The sequence below is a fragment of the Eublepharis macularius genome, chromosome 11, assembly GCF_028583425.1.
Source record: "Eublepharis macularius isolate TG4126 chromosome 11, MPM_Emac_v1.0, whole genome shotgun sequence".
Taxonomy (NCBI): Eukaryota; Metazoa; Chordata; class Lepidosauria; order Squamata; family Eublepharidae; genus Eublepharis; species Eublepharis macularius.
The window spans coordinates 71,430,158-71,444,576 of record NC_072800.1 but is presented as its reverse complement, the minus strand read 5'-3'; the positions used below and the strand labels follow the sequence as shown (position 1 = coordinate 71,444,576).

General features: G+C 42.7%; 1 protein-coding gene across 2 annotated transcripts in view; it reads left to right on the top strand.

Annotated features, from left to right (window-relative positions):
• Window positions 1–14,419, top strand: part of ODAD2 (outer dynein arm docking complex subunit 2) — a 90,898-nt gene that overhangs the window by 44,577 nt on the left and 31,902 nt on the right. For both annotated transcript variants that reach the window (XM_054991514.1, XM_054991515.1), the window contains one exon: window positions 10,794–10,908. In XM_054991514.1, coding sequence (XP_054847489.1) covers window positions 10,794–10,908 — 115 coding nt within the window. The remainder of the gene's footprint in view (window positions 1–10,793; window positions 10,909–14,419) is intronic.

Sequence of the window (14,419 nt, the reverse complement as noted above, 5' to 3'; positions counted from 1 at the left end):
CTGTTGACTGATATGAATTACAGGGATCATATTATGCCAGTCTTATGACAACTCAGAGGATTCATTTTCAAGGCCAATTCAAAGAACTGGCTATTACTTTTGAGTCACAAACAGCTTGGGACCAGGCCCAGGGATACCCAAAGATCTGCCTACTTCCATACATACCTGTCCATCAATTAAGAGCTTCCTTTAAAGTGAGATGAGCAATAACAAGAAAACAGGACTTTTCAGTTGTAGCTTCCCAGTTAGGAAATGTTCACCTTTCACATCTCTTCCTATACTGAGCTCTTTAAGCTTTTTGCACCAAGTGAAGGGTAATTATTCAGGCATTTTGTTGCATTTGTATTTCTTTTTCTTTTTTTGCTTATTTCGATAGTGGTCAAGGCCAAATTTACACATGCCGCTTGAAGTGTATTTCAGTCCTTAGTATCCATGTGAAGAGGCAATGTTAAAGGTGCGCATATCAGGTTTCCGAATCAGTGGATCATCATGCAGAAAGATGGATTTACAATCATATTTTAACCTTCCTGTACTTTATAATGCACATGTGATTTCAGACTACAACTCTTCTAACAAGAATTCTCTACCTGGTTTGTACTGAAACAAATGAAAGCTGAGCAATTTCCCCCTTATTGTCAATTATATCTGTTTCAATTTAGTAATAGTCTGCTTCCACCTGTGTTCAGAGCTTTTCGGTGCTGACAACAAGGGTCAAGTGTTTCTGCAACCACAAAGGCCTCAGATTGGCAATAAATCACATTATTAGGGTTTTTTGTAGGGAAAAAAATGTCTTTTTCCAAGAGTACAATTATGTTACCTATCCAAGAGAAAACCTCTTCTGTTACACAGCAATAAGTAGTTTGTTTTAAAATGTGTTCTTGGACAGTCTTTTCCAACTGTAGTTGTGTGTGTGTGTTTTAGTGATTCTGGATAACTGGCTTTGATTCTATATTCCATTTTAAAATTGTAGTGGATTTTTAATCCCCTTTTTTGTGTTTAACTTCGAACTTAGCTTTCAGTGTAAAGATTAATGCACTAAAATAGACAGGTTTTTAAAAAAACAAAATCAAACCAGATGGAGCTCGAGTCTCTGATTTATAATAGTATTTATCAAAGGAGTTTGTAACAATTTTTTTAAGTTTGCGAGAGTTGAATTGTGGTTTTCAAAAAGATGAGATGGTGCTTTGCAAGACTTGAGACCTGTAATCTTACCAGGGAGCGCAATCTGTATAGTCAGTATAACACTGTTTACATTTGTGTATGTGGTCTCAGTTGGCAGGAGATGCAGTCAGACTTCTCAAGAGTCCTGGCATATCGTGGCGTAACAAAAAGGATGATAGATATAAGAAACAGATGTTGAGGGTATATTGCCTGTGCTTCTAAGTAAGTCTGGTACTTGTTTACCCTGGAAATATTCAATATCAAATTATTAGAGCACAAAAGTGGTTTGCTGTAGGTTAAGGTTTGTAACATTCAGAAAGAGAGACTTCATTTAGAACTTGTATCTTGGCAGTAAAACAAATATAGCTCTGGCAGTCCAGGAGATATTCAAAATGAGCACATGTATTAATAATTTCTTGGTTCGACAAGCAGTGGTTCTAAACAATAATCAAGGGAATAATCAAATATAGTCTAATATTATACAAGTAATCAGTTGTGGAGTGTGACCGAGACTGACTTTCAAGCATATTTTAGGAAGCCATTAAAGCTGCTTTGGAGCCATACCCTGTTGGGTGGGACTCAGCCAAAGCTAGTTCCAAAAATGTATCTCAAGCAAACTTATATGGTTGTGAAGTTTTTGTAGAATGTCATCTCAGGAACTCTAGATAAGCGTGCTGAGTCAGACACTCTAAGAAAACATTATGTTGGAAGCATATCCAACTTCCCAGGGGAAAAGGCACCACAAGCAGGCAAATAACTACAGCAAAGCTTCAATCCTAAACCTTGTTGCTGCCTGTGCTTCATTCTTGTCCATTCTCACCCACTACTTTGCTGCAAAGCATTTTTATCTGGTGTTAGGCAATTCTGCCCACGTAAGACCAGTGCCTGAGATTTCCAAAGCCTCACTTGCCTTGGGCACAACCCTAATGCCAACCTAATGTTATGTCACGGAAAACCATCTCATATATATAACATTTCCACAGAGGTTCATGAAAGTGAAACACTCAAGCGCTCCTCTCCACGCACTGTCAGAATTTAGGATATCAACTAAGTCTACACCCAATCACAGCTCTCCAAATCACTATGTAAGCCCCATCCAGGACACACACAGTTCAGTTGATAGGGCACGTGACACAGGGCCATATCCCTCTGGCTTCCTTTAAGGCACACTTATATCTCGGAAATTTAGTTGGTCTTTAAGGTGCTGTTGGACCCAAATCTTGCTCTTAAACAGGTAGGGGACTTAGTGATGAGATACCACCACTCAACACCTACTCTGAACATTGCCACAACAACCTTTCAAGAAATACCAACATAGGGTTTAGTCACTATTCTAAGTCCTTTGGAAACAGGGTTTAGGATTATGTTGTAATTTGGCATTCCACAGTGCTTAGAAGCAAATACTGCCCCCTTCTTCTCTAGGAAGTGAGGGCCAAATCACTGAAAGTTCTTTGTTCTGAAGTTCCAGCATTTTTTAAAACGCAAGTTATCTGGCGTGCTAGGGCCCAATCCAGATCAAGTCATTGGGCTGTTGTATATCTTTGCCCTATGTTCCATTTTCCTAATCTAAAATGGCCCTGGGGAACTATAGTTTGCCCTAGCAGGGGACTGTATGAATAAAGATACAGGTGCCTGTATGTTTGTCCCACTGAGTGTGCAGCGCCATTTGGGGGCTAATCAACATGATGCAGAGTCCTTTTGGCCAACTCAAAGACTTTGATTCACACATGCACTGGTAGTTCCATTCATTTCAGGTGCAGTGGTTCCCAAGTCTGATCGGAACTGCTGTGCACGTGGATATGGACCTTTAGCCCTCATGCCTTTTTTCCAACCTGAAACAGGAAGTGGGCTGCATGTAGATTTTCCTAAGGAACAAGCATGGAACAAGCAGTTGCATCTGCAGTTTTCTTGGAAAGGGCCCTCCTCAAAAAGATTTGCACAGTGGCCACTATTATATATTGAGATTAACAGCTCTTTATTATAGTAAACATCTTTATTAGAAGCTGGAAGCAGACAGACAGCAAACAGGCTCGACAGTAACTAATTTATACTTACAGAAACCACATCCACTTTCAACAACAACCAATACAAGGTAAGCTGCTAGAATCCCTCATTTGCATGAACTATATTAACTACTTGCAACACAGTGATTGGACTATAAGGCCAGTTATGATTGGCCATTACCGGCACAAAAGACCAATAGTCTTGTGGGCCTCAGGAGCCTTCGTTCCTGCTCAAACAATACATAACACCCCTCCTCCCTAAGTTCGGGCTACCCCATCACAAACGAAGTCGCTAAGGCATGCCAGGGGATGGTGAGCCCGCTGAGACCTACGCAGTCCTTCTGATATAGATGGTCCTCTGATGGGTGGTTCAGTGTTGACAACAGCCCCTGCCCCACTAGGAGAAATGGAGGAGTTTCTCAGACTCAATTGAGTTTCTGAACAGCTTAGAGCTGCTGGACAATCTCCACTCTGCTCGGTCGCTGCCTGTGTCAGTGATACAGAGTGAATAGTCTCTGTCCTGGCCCTGCACCCACTCCAGCCAGCACTGCTGTAGCTGATCAGTGTGTATCTGGAGTGTTCTGCCAGTGGCATCAGCCACCTCGTAGGATAGCCACCTCGTAGGATACCGGCCCCGTCATCACCCTGAGCACTGAAGCTGGAACCCAGTTCGGCCCTTCCCCAAAGTTTCTGATGTAAACGAAGTCGCCCCAGTGGAACTTCCTGGGCATTCCCAAAATCTCCGGCTCCCTTCAGGCATCTGGATCTAAGTCTGGGTGGAGCCGATCAAGCAGGGTTGTTAGCTGTCGCCCCATCAAGAGCTCCTCTGGGCTCTGTCCTGTGGTGGAGCGGGATGTGATGTGCTGCTGCAATAAGTAGCCGACCAACTGTTGGCTCAAATCCCCCGGTCTTAATCTGCGGAGTGAGTCTTTAGTGGCCCTCACCATTCTTTCGGCTTGTCCATTCGTTGATGGGTGGAATGGTGCTGAAGTGATGTGTCGGATGGCATTGTTCTCGAGGAATCTCTGGAATTCCTGGGAAGTGAATTGTGTGCCATTGTCCGAGATTGTGGCGTCTGGCAGGCTGTGGGTCGCAAACAGACGCCTTAGCGAGCGGATGACCACCGCATGGTCGATACGGGGATTACTTCCAGCCACTTCAAAAAGGAGTCCACTATGATGAGGAAAACTTGCCCCTTAAAAGGCCCCGCAAAGTCAATGTGGAGCCGTGACCATGGTGTGTGCATTGTCTCCCATGGGCGTACTGGGGTCTCTGGCATATGAGATTGAGACTCCTGACCCATCTGGTCTGGACCCATCCTTCCACAGCTTGGTCCATCCCTGGCCACCACATGTAGCTGCGTGCAAGAGCCTTCATCTTGACAATCCCCGGATGTTCCCACATGAAGTGCCTCCAGCACACGCTGACGCAGCCTGGGCGGAACGACGACTCTGTTCCCCCAGAGCAGGCATCCCTTGTGGACTGATAACTTGTGCTGGCAGGAGCTGAAGGGCTGGAACTCAGTGTCCAGCTGGTTGGTAGGCCACCTCCTCCACACCCAGTTGAGGACTCGAGAGAGCGCAGGATCCTTAGCAGAGTGGGCTGCGATGTCTGCCGTACGGAGAGGTGATTGGGGCAGGTCTTCCAGCTGCATGACCTCATGAGCAGGAGTGGAGCCCTGCAGTGGCAGGCGACTAAGGGCATTGGCATGTCCCAAGACTTTGCCTGGATGATAGAAAAGTTCATAATCGTAAGCGGACAGGAAAACTGACCAGTGCAGCATTCTCAGGGACATGACCTGCAGGGTCTGTCGGTCTGGTGCAAAAAGGCCTAAGAGCAGCTTGTGATCTGTGGCAGTCTCGCAGCGCCGTCCTTAGACATAGTTGTGGAACTTCTTGACACCAGTGACCAGAGCAAGAGCCTCTTTGTCGATGTAAGCATAGTTCCATTCCACCCGTGATAAGGTCTTGGAAAAGTAAGCAATAGGGGCCTCCGGTCCCTCAGATGTTCGATGGCTCAGGACTGTGCCGATTCCATAAAGTGAGGCATCACAGGCGAGCACGAGCGGCTTGAGTTCATCATAAAGCGTGAGCACGTTGTCTGATGACAGGAGTTCCTTAACTTCAGAGAATGCCTGGTTGTGCTTCCGACCCCAGACCCAGGGCGCTTTCTTCTTAAATAGTCTATGCAGTGGCTCAGCTAGTGCTTTCGAGAGCTGCGGCTCTATTAGCATAAGCTTTCGAGAGCTGTGGCTCTTGAAAGCTTATGCTACAATAAAGTTGGTTAGTCTTAAAGGTGCTACTGGATTCTGCTATTTTGCTACTGCAGACTAACATGGCTAACTCCTCTGGATCTAGGCTTTAAGATATCTCAAAAGATGATTTACTGCAATCCTAAACAGAGTTATACCCTTCTACATCCATTAAAGTCATTGGATTTGTGTGTGTGTGTTATGTGCCGTCAAGTCACCTCTGACCTATGGCGACCCTATGAATGAAAAACCTCCAAAACGTACTATCATTAACAGACTTGCTCAGATCCTGCAAAGTGGAGGACGTGGCTTCTTTTATTGAGTCAAGCCATCTTGTTTTAGGTCTTCCTCTTTTCCTACTGCCTTCTACTTTTCCTAGCATTACTGAGTTTCTTTCTGTATGGGCTTTTTTCCATGTGGGCATTTTTCCATGTGGGCTTTTTTTCTTGTCCGTGGGTTGTTGGGGTTTTTTGTGGGCTTTTTTCCTGTGGGTTTTTTTCTGGTCTCCAATTCCTCAGTAGTCATTACTTTTGTCTTCTTGATGTTCAGCTGTAATCCTGCTTTTGTGCTTTCTCCTTTAACCTTCATCAGTTGTCGTTTCAAGTCTTCACTATTTTCTGCCCATAATGTGGTGTTATCTGCACATCTCAAATTGTTACTGTTCCTTCCACCAATTTTCACTCCAACTTCTTCTAGATCTAATCCAGCTTTCCTTATGATATAGTCTGCATTTAGGTTGAACAAGGGTTCTGATACCCTTGCTAACTGGAAACCATTTTGTTTCCCCATATTCTGTGCAGACAGTAACCTCTTGTCCAGAGTACAAGTTGCGCATGAAAACAATCAGATGTTTTGGCACCCCTATTTCTTTTAAGACTCTCCATAGCTTTTCATGATCCACTCAGTCAAAAGCTTTGCTGTAACCTCTAAAATACAGGCTGATTTTCTTCTGAAATTCTCTGGTATGTTCCATTAGCCTTCATAAATTTGAATTGTGATTTCTGGTGCCTCTTCCTTTTCTGAATCCAGCCTGAACATCTGGTATTTCTCGTTCTGTATATGATAAGAATCTTTGCTGTAGAATTTTGAATATCACTTTGCTTGCATGGGAAATTAACACGATAGTCCAATAGTTGCTGCACTGTTTGGCATCCCCCTTTTTTGGAATTGGAATGTAGACTGAGCATTTCCAGTCTGTGGACCATTGTTTTGTTTTCCATATTTCTAAGGTTCTGAAGTAGCTTGAAGTAGCTCTATTGGTATTCCATCTACTCCAGGTGCTATGTTTCTCCCAATTAGAGATGGGCATGAACTACAAGACGAACTAAAGTGATTGAGCGGGCAGTGGCGGTACAACTGCAGGAATTCCTGAATGACGCTGTAGTCCTGGACCCATTCCAGTCTGGCTTCCATCCTGGCCACGGGATGGAGACAGCCTTAGTTGCCCTCACAGATGACTTTTGCAGGCATCTGGATCGAGGCGGGTCGGTGCTGCTTGTGTTACTCGATCTCACAGCAGCATTTGACACAGTCGACTATGATTTGTTGGCCAGCTGCCTTGCCGACGTGGGGATAAGAGGGACAGCCTTACAGTGGCTGGTCTCCTTTCTCCAGGGTCGGGGACAGAGAGTGGTGCTTGGGGGAGATCTATCACCCCGTCACCCTTTGGTGTGCAGGATTCCGCAAGGGGCGATACTCTCCCCGATGTTATTTAACATCTACATGCGCCCCCTCGCCCAGTTAGTGCACAGGTTTGGGCTGGGCTGTCATCAATACGCGGATGACACCCAGCTTTTTCTGTTGATGGATGGCCGGCCAAACACGGCCCCAGACAATCTGGCCAGAGCTCTGGAGGCTGTGACAGCATGGTTGAAACAGAGCAGGCTGAAACTGAACCCGGTGAAGACGGAGGTCCTGCAGCTGGGACGGGAGCTGCCAGATGTTGGGATCCAGCTCCCTGCCCTGGATGGGACAACACTGGCAACTTTGTCAGTGGTGAAGAGTCTGGGAGTGCTCCTGGATGCCTCCCTGTCGATGGAGGCCCAGGTCCCGGCGGTTGCCAAGTCTGCATTTTTCCATCTTCGTCAGAACAGGCAACTTGCCCCCTACCTGACGCTCCAGGACCTGGCTACAGTGACCCATGCAACAGTCACCTCCAGGCTAGATTACTGTAACTCACTCTATGCTGGGTTACCCCTGGGCCTGATCCGGAAACTACAACGGGTCCAGAATGCGGCGGCGCAGGTCCTGACTGGTATGTCCTACCAGTCACATATCACACCTGTCCTGCGCCAGCTGCACTGGCTTCCGGTTGAATTCCGAATCAGGTTCAAGGTATTGGTTCTTACCTTTAAAGCCCTGAGCAGGTTGGGACTGGCATATCTTCGGGACCGCCTCTCCCTGTATGTTCCCTGGAGACCGCTTCGATCAGCGGATAAATGTTTACTGGTGGTCCCCGGCCCTAAGGAAGCCCGCCTCGCTTCAACCAGGGCCAGGGCCTTTTCAGTCCTGGTCCCAGCCTGGTGGAACGCTCTGTCAATGGAGACCCAGGCCCAGCAGGACATATTATCGTTCCGCCGGGCCTGTAAGACAGAGCTGTTCCGCCAGGCGTTCGGTGGTTGAAGGGGGCGGTGCCATGTCAGCCTCCCACCTTTGGGGTGGGGTGGGTTCTCCCCACCATTGCACCTGGTTAATTTATTTCATTATTGTTTATTGTATGTTGAATTTAGAATGGTTGTTTTCTTGTTTTTATTGATTTTAACTTGTTCACCACCCAGAGCCCCTGAGGATGGGCGGTTTATAAATTGAAATATAAATAAATAAATATAAAATCAGGAATGGGGCCGGTTGGTACTTCACAAACCAGCAATTCGTGGAAGCCAGTTGTCCACGAACTTCCATGAACTGGTCTGCCAGTTCATGTAAAAGCCCAATACCCCTTTCCGTGCCGCTGCAAAGCAGCACGGAAAGGGGCATTTAAACCCCCCGATCAGCTGCTTGTCGGGCATCTCCCTGACAAGCAGCTGATCCAAGACGGTGGGGGGGGGTGAAATGTTTCCTTCTCTGCTGCTGCTAAGCAGCACAGAAAGGGGCATTTAAACCCCCAGGTCAGCTGCTTGTCAAGGATCTCCCTGTCAAGCAGCTGATCCAAGCCAGTGAGGTGAATGCTCTTTTCCCTGCTGCTGTGAAGCAGCACAGAAAGGGGCATTTTACGCCCAATCAGCTGCTTGTCGGGGATCTCCTTGACACGTAGCTGATCCAAACCGATGGGGGGGGGGTGAAATGCCCCTTTCTCTGCCACTGCCAAGCAGCACAGAAAGGAGCATTTAAACTCCCAGATCTACTGCTTGTCGGGGATCTCCCTGACAAGCAGCTGATCCAAGCTGGAGGGGGTGAAATGCCCCTTTCTGTGCCACTTTGCAGCAGCATAGAAAGCGGTATTAAAACCTCACGAACCACAAACCACAAACCGGTTCACAAACTGGGGCAAGTTTGTAAAAGTTCCTGGTTCCTGGTTTGTGAAACAGAACGAACCACGAACCACATGGTTCATTTTTTCTCAGTTCGTGCCCACCTCTACTCCCAATTGCTTTGAGTGCAGCTTTTACTTCACTTTCTAAGATTTCCAGTTCTTCATCAAAAGATACTTCGTCAAAAGTATCTGTCATCCTTCCATCTCTTTCATGATGCACTAGGTGGCTTTCATCAAATAGCTCGTTTGTGGAGGAGTTTCGTTTCCTGAGAGCCTGAGAATATGAATGGTCTTCCTCTCAAGATTGTTGTGAGAAGCAGCGAGACATTTGGTCACCCTGTATACTTTTAACAGTGGTGCATAAACAATAACATGAAATTTTCATGAAATAAATTTATAGTGGTTTTGAATATATTCAGTACAGAGCTACATTTGATTTTTAAAAAATATTTTGTACCACTTTTCTTCTATCATTCAGAACCATGACTTACATACTACTCCTATACCTAGCTGTGTGCCATGTCCTTGTTTTATTACAGCTCCTTGGTATGAAATTCTTGCTTTACATCAAACTATTTTTTTTTCTTGCTGGCATACTTTATATTGGCCATGTAAATCTGCCAGCCCTGTTTAACGTTTCAGATGGTCCTTGCTCCTCTCCAAAATACCTGAATATTGGAAAGCAAAATTATATAACCAGGTTGCATCAATTTATATAAAGCCGTAGTTACTTTAAACAAAGAGTTTGTGTCCTAAATCATTCTGTCTGCATCAAAATAATTGTATGATTACGTATAGGGCTGATTTTCTACTTACTTTTCATCCCTGGCAAACTCATTTTACATAATGAACAGGAATTAGATGTTCTTGCTTGATTTTTTTACGTAAGTAAAATCTGTATTTTATTTCATTTCCAAAATAAAGGATTCACAATTAAAGATGTGGACAAACTGTAGAATTAAAGATTTGAGGTTATAAAATCAAAGTGTGCCTGATTTGCTTTATCTTTGTTTCATCTGCTTTGAATTTTGCATATCTTCCCGAACAAAGCCATGTTTGTAAAGGATATTAAGTTTTGTTTGGTCTTCCTCTCCATTTTAAAGTACTCAGTGGACTTTAATATGAAGTTATGATCCCCTAGACTGATTGATATATAAACATAAGACAGATGGTTTAAAGATGACTCTGATGATAATTCATTTTTCAGCTAGACATGAAGATACTTTGATTACGGTATGTTTAAGCAATTATAACACGGTATTCAGTGTTAGCCTTGTCAGTAGGGAGCGCATGAGAAACAAGTTACACGTTATTCATACCTAACAAAGGGTGCACTGTGGTGTGACCCATTTTAATTCCGAATGTTAGGTTAGCAACATAGAAATTTAAAATATGTCATACAGCAAGGTAAATACATTAAACATAGACTCAATATAGAGTTAAGTACATAGTTTTTTGGCATAAATATTTGTTTTGGAAAGTATTTGTTGCTATATGAAAGAAACCAGTATGTTTGAATTTTGGTTTGACTTTGCATGCAGCTCGTTAAAAAGTCACGTGGCTTGTTTTTTAAGTTTACAAGAGCCTCAGCTATATAATGTAGTTTATTTTATTTTTATTTTTTTTAAGGAAAAGATTTTTTTTTAGGCAAAGTGCTGTGGGAAAAGAAATTATACAAGACTCATAAGATTCAGTGAAAAAGTATATCTTGTTCTAAATCATGTTTGTACAGTTATCTGTTTATGGAGAATTTTGGCATGTTCTGCTAGTAAAAATTACTGTAACCTAACATATCACTGTTGATGAACCAGTACAAAGAATATCACACAAAAGTCTTGCAACATCTTTATCTAGTGTAGAGAATACATGTTATATAACTTTTTTCCCATTGATACTCCTTCAATAGGATAATTGATCGTTTGGATGGTGTTCGCCTGTTATGGTCTTTGTTGAAAAATCCTCATGCAGACGTTCAGGCAAGTGCTGCCTGGGCTATCTGTCCTTGCATTGAAAATGCAAAGGTAAGAAGATATTTTCTAAATTGAATATATTTTGTATAGATTACTAGCAAAATGCTCAGCGAGTAGTCAAAATGTATATGATGTAGTTATATGGATTGTTGCTTCCCTCTGTGTATACACATTCATTATTTGCCCTTCAATGACCAGGCCTGTTAAATACTGCAGTATTTACCTTTTCTGTAATGGAAATGGTGCTGCTTGCTAGGCATACAAGTAGGTCTGAGATGTGGATGGTGATTGGTATAGTGGCTGGTGGTGTTATAATAAAGTCATTGATGGTTCTCTGAAACAGAGTGATATTCTCTTATGTATTTATTTTATTTAAAACATTTTATACCACTTTTTCACCCAGAGTCCCCAAGGTGACAAACATGAAACCATTAAAACATTTCAACATTGTTTTCATGTTTGCTGCCTAGGGGACCCTATTTGAGTGGAAAGTTGGCATAAAAATGTAGTTCTTTGGAGGCAGAGGAATCTAAGATGAAAGATCATAGGCTCTCCAAATGTAGTCTAATACCTTCTTCTCTCTCTTAGCTTTCCAAAAATCCCTTTCTTGCCTATGTGGAAAAAAACAATTCAAGAGGAGAAAGGAGACAGACTAGCAGAAGTATAGGATAGTATTACGGAATAGTCTGGTGGCTCTTTCAAGAGTAACACATTTTATGGGCAAGAGCTTAGTTTGACAGATGACTCATAGAAGACACAGTGCAGTAGCTATCCTGGAAATGAGCCTCATCTTTATTTACTACACACAGACAGACACACAGACACGCACACACACACACACACAAAGAGAAGCAGCACGAAGAGTCTTTGATTATCCCATTTTAAACAGTTACAGACCATATACCATGTTTGTCTTGTTAGCAAAAAACACCCGCTGTATTTTCTCCCCCCCCCCGCCCAGATATCTTTTTATTTATTTTCTTTTCAAAAAGGCAATGCAGTGCATCAAACACAAATGAGAAAAAACTTCCAAATGGGTATATGCGTGTGTATAGACATACACACACTAAACTGTCTGTTGTCTAAATTGTTTCCATTCTTAGATTCTTAGATGCAAAAGAGAGGTGGCTAAAAGATGCTTATCCTGATAATTTAAAGTTTGATAAGCAAAGCAGTTTCATGGTGATAATGCATTGACGGCAGAGGAGAATGTGCCAAGGCAAGATGTTTCTTCTACATATACCCAGTAAGGAATGGGCAAAAATAAGCTACCTCCACTAGGCTAAGTTTAAAATTCTGCACAGTACTATCTAGCAGACATTCCCTAAGAGGTTGACTCCCCATGGATGAAAATAAAGTAGAGTGGCGGGTTGCTCAATGGTAAAGATAACATGCAGAGTTCGTTATTTAGTTGTTGTAAGCACCAATACATCAGGAATGATCCTCCAAAGTAATTTCCTTTGTTTACACAAAATCTTTCCCTCTTCCACTCTGCTACAGATAACCTAATCCAGGTATACTTGGGGTGTGTTTGGGTATCATTGCCTGTGCTGGCACATGGAGGGTAGGGTAGGGATAGTTAGATCTGGGCAGCAGACCACTTTCATGGATTGACCGCAAGCAGTGTTCCTCTTGCATGATGGAAATGTTATTTTGCTTCGGTAGGTATACACACGATCTAAACATATTTTGAGATACATATATTTTAAGAAAGAACAGCCGTGTAGGCAAGAGAATCACTTTAACAGAAGTAGATTTAGATTAATTAGCTGGCTAATTCAAAAGCTACAAACCATAACGGTAGAAGTAATTGCAGTGACAGAGTGGAAGCATATTAGCCAATCAAAGCAAATAATTATGAAGAATTGCAATGAAAAGTGTTCTGAGCTCTGTTGATATTGGAAAGTCATTTTGTAGGCATGATACGACTTTATTCCCCTTGCTGAATAATGTAAACATAAAAATATTCAGAATTTACAAAGTCTTCCTTGTTTCAAGAATGGTTGCCATGTTGATCCCAAACAAAGACAGATAGGATCCAAAATGATTTGGACACTCGCAATTGGACACATTGCATTAGTGAGGTAAGGATCTTTTAAAATGCCCTAATCTGGAGATTCAAAAGTCTTTCTTCACATAATCCTGAAATTTACCAAATAGTGCAGTAGAGCATAACTCTTTACATATTTGAGTGTGATGGTGATTTGGGGACAGATTAATTAAAGATAATTTTCTATTAATACAGCCTTGAATACTTACTTGTAAAAAAATGAAACATGATTTTTAAGACTCTTTATTCAATGCTTACTTTGCTTCCTGTCCTTTCAGTCGATACACCCAGTGCATATGTGGGCATGAATGTAACATAGGCTAAGCACATATAGTGGCCACACTCAGTGGCCAGGTTACTTTCTTCATTGTGACATGAAAGCTTTAATGCAGGAGATAATGTACATCTATTCCAACTTCATTTTTTAATATTACCATATAAATTAAGCCTACTGAAGAATTTGGGGCTGGTTCAGATCTCAGCAGTCCTCTGTGATCTTCTTTGACTTCCCATGTAGGCTATGAAAACAACTAGTTTTTTTTCCCAGTCCCAGGTAATCTAATCTGAAAAGGAAAACCGGTTCAGCATGTGCAGTCACTCTACCAACAAGTACTAGGCTGCCAGTAGATTACATAGGAAGAGCCCTACTGAATCAAACTAGTAGCCCATCTGTTCCAGCATCATGTATCACAGTGATCAACCAGTTGTCCTGAAAGGCCAACAGACAGGGCATAGAGTCAAGGCCTTCCCCTGATGTTCTCTCCTAGCACAGGAATTGAGAGCTTTGCTGCCTCTGGAGGAGGTAGTTAAGTTTGTGTGACTCTGAAGTCCATTGTATACACTCTTGCCTGTACTTGCAGAGACTTCTGCAATTGTGGTTGATAAAATGGTTAGTAGTGGATCATAGAAATTGACACAGTCTGTGTACATGTTGCCTTCTTAGTCACACATACTTCATCCATGAGATTTCAGGAACCTGAGGCAGGCTCACTGGAGAGGTGGCACATACATTTTCTAAATAAATAAATTATAGGCAAGCCTGACAAACCAGTATGGGAAAACCAAAGGAGATTGTATGCAGATGGTACTACTGAGTGTTGGAATTGACCTCAGTATTTTTTATTTTTTTTAATTTGTTATAGTCTACCTTTCTCCTGAGTTTCAATGCAGATTTCACAGTGTAGGTCTAATATAACCCACTGGATAGGACGTCCAATAATCAAAGCAATAAGGTTTGGATTGCGGAAATCTGAAAACAACCAGAAATCTGGAAACAGAACAGAAACAAAGCTGAAATGAAGTATAAGCATTAACATGACATGTTATACATAATACAGAAATTACATAGTAGGATCATACTTAAACCAACAGACAATACAAACTATACACAGTAGCGCGGTCCCTATCCTGTTACCAAAGCATCATTCTGAACCATTTCACTACACAGGTCTAATGACCTGTGTAAAAAAACCTCTTCTGAATAATTCAGTTTTGTGTCGTTTGCAGAAGGCC